Raw genomic sequence first — 5,518 nt, 5'->3', positions numbered from 1 at the left:
TGGGGGTGGGGGGTGGGGGCGGGGAGGTTATTGCGAAACAAAGTGGTTAGTTTACTGGGCTTAGCTCCAGTGAGATTTGCAGTAACCCAGCTTGACACACAGTACAAACAGTAACACAAAGCATACAGGCTCAAAGAAATGTACACACACAGAAAATCTGGGCGCACACACTTGAACTAATATAGTGTGTGAATGCAACAAAAGCACCATATTCACAAAACTCTAATAGCCCACTGGGAGAAACGTGAGCTCATGCCATTAGTATCATATATAGAAGTGCAATTAGTCTATTCAATAGTCACACACGGGGGGATAACCATGCTCTTATCTTAACAGAAGGCTTTGTGAGTATGGCCATTGACTCCCCAGCTTTTCTCACTCACATATGCCTCTTCAACATACACACTCTCATATGCTCATAAAGTGCCTGGTCTGTGACAAAACAACCCCGAAAACCAAGCAGAGATTCAAACAGCAGAGACAGAGACAAGGACGAGGAAAGGTCCGCTCTCCGTGAAACCAACCAGGAGGAAAACGTGAGGATAAGACACCGGCAGCTACCCAGAAACGCCACACACCCATACAGAGGGGGCCGATAGCCATGAGAGAGGTCTGATAGGAGAAATTAAAGGGAGGAAAGAGTAGGAGATGGCAACTACCTTTCTGCTTCAGCCGTCCAGCTGGAATATAGAAAGAGTGAGCCAGTTACCGAGAAATTAATGAGAGAGTGAGAGAGAGACAGCAAGGGAGAGGAAAAGCTTAAAAGTTCATATTTACAGAATGATGATCCTGGAGAGCATTTTTATTTACTAGAGCAGAGAAAATTACTCCGGTGATGGCTTGGTCTTTTGGCAGTGGAACGATTAGTGAGGAAGCTTCAAAGATAACTGTGTCCTTGCAGCAGCCCCATGAAGGTCTGGCCACAGAGAAGGTATGTTTGTGCCAAAAGTGCACCACAAAGTTATACCATAATGAACAGGGTAAAAAAAAAAGGAAAGAGGAAAACAGAAACAGGGATGTGAGGAATAAGAGAAAAGAAAAGAAGTTAAAGGGTTTCATTCAATATATTTTGATAATAGATGTTGAAATACGATTCCTGTCAGTATTTAAGAGTTCTATACTGAAAAATATTTGTTTTGTAAGTTTAATATTTTATAAATACATAAGTAATAAATAATCTTTTTAACAATTTATTTTGAAAAAAAATACACTTAAACATAAAAGTCAATCTCCCTGCATATAGTAGAGTACAGCATCTCCCCCTGTTTTTTGTATTTGTGCTTAATAAAGCTAAAACCTTCTCCACACTGGACTAGTTAAGATTAAACTAATGCTGATTTTCTCATCTGGCTTGGCAGGATAATACTCAAGTGTCTTTCCCTGCACTGAATTGCACTGTTCTTTTGAAGGTTTGCAATTGCCTCCATCTTCAACCATTCTATAAAGTGGATTTGACCATGCCTTCATTCTTGTTGTCTGTTTTTTCAAATGGCAAATTAATCATTTGGAATGAAACTCTTCAACTTAAATAGAGAAAGACACAGTGAAAGAGAAACAGATAAAAGAGAATGAGAGATGAATAAAGTAGAAATCTCAGTGAGAGTTTAAGGGTGCTTTCACACTCAACCCATTTGGTTTGGTTAAAACAAACTCTTGTGTGCATTTGCTTCCGGCTTTAATTTTGTTTGGGCTGGTGTGAAAGCTGTTCATCAAACTGTATTGTGTCTTTTGACAGTCCATTAAGTCCATTCAAAAGTACACGATAAAGAGAACCCACCAGAGCTGCAACTATTTATCAATTAATCAGTCAAGTGACAGAAAATTAGTCAGTGACTATTTTGATAAAGGAATAATAATTTTTCTGATTTTTCTGAGCAAAAAAAATGCCAAACATGTTTGTGTTCCAGCTTCTCCACTGTGAAGATCTGATGCTCTGTCATGCATGAATATATATTTACTTGTTTGAAAGGGACAGTGCTCATTAATCAACTAAAATTAGAATAATTTTGATGATATCATTGTATTTTTGGGATTTGGTCTGCTGGTCAGACTCCGACAAAATATCTGAACACCTTGTGGCTTGGGGAAATTGTAACATCCATTTTTCCCAATTTTCTTACATTTCATCAAGAAAACGGTTTTAATTGATTAATTGAGAAAAACAGTTTAATCAATGATGAAAATGATTGTTCGTTACAGTCCCACAGTGATCCCTCCACTTATATTGCGGTACAAGTCAATTTCATTATTCATAACATGCAGTCAATATACAGTCTAATAATACTAGTAATGCCAATAGTCATTTATTCCTTTGTTTGTTTTCAGTGAAACCAGAAAACATGAATATACACAGAGTCGGTGTGATCAAGAACTGGATCAGAACTAAAAAGGAATCTTGTTTTTCCCTTTGTCTGGACCAAATGAACTGAACTACAGGTGTGAAAGGAACCTTAACCACCTCAACAACTCTCAACTAAATCAACAAGGTCATAGAGACAACAGCTTCCTGGCCTGATCACATGTTGTCCTCATTCCCATTGTGAAAGCACTGTCAGATTTAGTCTTAAACCAGGAGATCACCATTTCACATGCGTAGTTCACTATCCTTTGTAAATTCCAGTTCATTGTTATCAGGAAAAAGAAACTGTAAAAGAAACTCTAGACAGCGCAGGGGTTACCACGGCAGCGGCACTGTTAGTAACAAGTAGACTAGTGAGTAACGATACGGTACACAGGTCACCATTACGCTGCTGTACTCACTTCCAGTGGCGGAGCCGTCACTGTTGGTTTCGGTCTTCTCGCTGGAAGAGAAAGGTAATGGCCGTGAGAACTCCGTCCCTTGGTCTGGAGGGCAGCCCGCCATCATGCAGAGACGCAGCAGGCCGCATCTGAGGATCAACGGCCACAGGGCAAGGCAATTACAGTGCTAACGCTAACAGCACTACTACTGGACACTATCAGACTGATTACATTAACAAGTTATTGTCTTGTTAATGAGCCCCTATTGTTTCCATGAGGGTGAAGTGCCATGATAACAATGTTCAGTGTTCAATGTAAATTAACTCAAAATCTAAACCCATCTTACATGTCTGTCTGTATCAGTGCATAAATCAATAGTACTGTGTCTTAGAGCTAATGTTTAGTGCTCTGTACTTGTGCTGTGCTCACACAAAGTAATGCACCACTTCACTTCTATGGAACTGATAATGGCTGTGATAATAGCCTGCTGCTGCTCCTGTCAATAATGCTGCTTATGTGTCTGAGCTGAAGCTGTATCTGTGAGTTTTAGTGGGTTAATGGGGGATAATGGAGAGTCTTACGTGCTGTCACTGTCTGGTGCTCTGGTCAGCACACTCTGGACCAGGCCAGTCAGGCTGGCTATCTGCTTCTCCATGGCCTCCATACGCTCCAGGCGATGATCCCTAGGAAAGTAAAAGCTACAATTGTGTAACAAAACACTTAAAGCACTCATGAATAGGTAATTGAAAAAATTTGGATTAGATGCAATTGGGTACATAATAGCTTTTGCATTTTGCAATGCGTTAGTTTAAGCAGCTAAGCTTTTTAAAGCACCTTAAAACCTCAGAATAAAGTATCTTCTTCAAAAACTACTAAATAAGCACCAATCAAAGATGAAGTTGGAAAAAATATTATCAGATATAAAGCAATAGTAAAACTCAGTTCATTTTCTTTACGTGATTTGATATGGTTTGATATACAGTGACAGTCACAGCTCATTTATAGCCAGCAAGAAGAACACAGACAAAACACAAATACAGAACTATCAGTAATGTTTTCAGTTTTAGAAGACAGTATAGTGTTCATGTAGAACTCTGTTGGTCAGAGGCTGATTTAGAAAAAAAAGGATTTTCAGGACCTTCGTCAAACAGCACAACATACCTTAATGAAACTCAGCACACAGACTGGTACTGACCTGCTAGTGTCAGAGTCTTGTCCAGACAATGAAGAACCAAAACCAGGTGTGGCCCTGCCGCCCTCCCCAGGCCCGGCTGTCAGACAAAGGGGCTCTGAACCGGAGCTGGGCCTCGACTTTGGGCTCTCCACAAACACGGAGGACGAGTCCTTGCGAAACGTCTGCCTGACGGGTGAGGCTCTGCTGGGTGAGCTAGAATATGAGTCCCTGTCCCTCAGCTGCATGTCAGGAATTTTCTGTGGGGATGAGGGCGGCATGCGAAAACCCATGCCCAGAGTGGCTGAGGAATATGTGTCAGAGTAGAGTGAGCCTCCAGGCTTGTAGAGGGAGTCCTCCAGATCGCCCTGAAGAGCAGCGGCCGAGTAGGTGCTGAGGGATCGCACAGAGCCACGGCGGTACAGGCCACTGGAAACAGGGAAGCTAAAGGGGTCCCCAATGGCAGCTAAAGACTGGGTGGAAGCAATGCTGAGGCGGCCCTCGTGCATCAAGCTGTAGGGATCTGCATACAGCCCCTCGTTCTTCATTAATGCCATATTTTTCGCAGACACTTCTTCATCAGGCTTGACATCACGGCGCTCTAGGATGGCGCTGGGTGAAGGAGACAGGCCTGCATTGGCAGCGTGGCTGGCTGGGGGATGGTGGGGGTGTCGGGGCTGTTCATGCTGGGGATGGGACCCGGAGAAGGAGGGAGGGCGGCCCCCGCTGTAGGAGAGGCGTGAACGGGAGGGAGAGCTAGAAGACCCTGAGGCCGTAGAGGAGGGGAGGGTGTTGAGGCGGCGAGTTGGAGAGGAGTCGCGAGAGGAGTACACCATCTCCCTCTGAAATGAACAAGAAGGGCTGGAAGTTACCATGGAGATTTGTACATGACAGTGCTGTGTTTGCAATGTGTCAGGACAGGCTATCACAATCTGCAAATGCCAATGGAAGATGATAAAGTTCTCAAAAGAGCAATTTATTGCAGAATTTAGTGTATAAAAATGTTAGAGTTTTAAAATGAAAGATAATGGACTGTATGGGCCAAAATGGAAACATTTCAAGAGGTCAATATCCAATATCCATTTATTCTTTCCAGTGGTGATAGGATACAAGAGTCAAAGGTACCCAGGCGAATATATTTATATGCACCATTTTCAACTTAGCTTTTATTTTTCTCTACCTGCCTTCTTTTGTAAAGCATCATAACGTCATTAAACACGTCCAGATGCTCTTGTCAACCCTCCTCTGCCTCGCTTTTCCTCCTGTGGATTTACGCCTGCTGCGGTTTAGCTTATTTCTGGAGCTTTCAAAAAGCCAAACACTGTTTTCCCTTGTCACATAACTACTTTTGTTACTTAACTCATTCCTGTTTTTCTTTTTTTTCTGTTTGTTTCTCAGCATTCAAACTAACCTTGTCATGCGGCACTATGTAATACACAGAAAATATTGGAGCGCGACAAAAGAATTTGTTCTGCTGAGCCTTTATGCCCAGGGACAAATTCATAAACATATATTCACGGCTATATGAGATGGTGTAGTTTGCACAAACTGTATGGACACAGTGTAAGCAAGCAGCAAAATATATAAAACACAGAGCGAACCCCCCCC

The 5,518-nt window shown here is 42.2% G+C and overlaps 1 protein-coding gene across 5 annotated transcripts in view; it reads right to left on the bottom strand.

The window, feature by feature from the left end:
- The window catches only part of srcin1a (SRC kinase signaling inhibitor 1a), a 46,495-nt gene that overhangs the window by 24,469 nt on the left and 16,508 nt on the right, over positions 1-5,518 (bottom strand). For 4 of the 5 annotated variants that reach the window (XM_087175934.1, XM_087175935.1, XM_087175931.1 and 1 more), the window contains exons 5-8: positions 3,935-4,752; positions 3,321-3,422; positions 2,761-2,888; positions 660-680 (exon numbers count right to left, since the gene is read on the bottom strand). In XM_087175934.1, coding sequence (XP_087032060.1) covers positions 660-680; positions 2,761-2,888; positions 3,321-3,422; positions 3,935-4,752 — 1,069 coding nt within the window. The remainder of the gene's footprint in view (positions 1-659; positions 681-2,760; positions 2,889-3,320; positions 3,423-3,934; positions 4,753-5,518) is intronic. The other variant, XM_087175933.1, reaches the window with a different exon arrangement.

Source organism: Seriola lalandi, unplaced genomic scaffold, assembly GCF_002814215.2.
Source record: "Seriola lalandi dorsalis isolate HSWRI2012SDOR001 ecotype SW California unplaced genomic scaffold, Sedor1 jcf7180002054519, whole genome shotgun sequence".
Lineage (NCBI taxonomy): Eukaryota > Metazoa > Chordata > Actinopteri > Carangiformes > Carangidae > Seriola > Seriola lalandi.
This window is presented reverse-complemented; position numbering and strand designations above follow the sequence as displayed.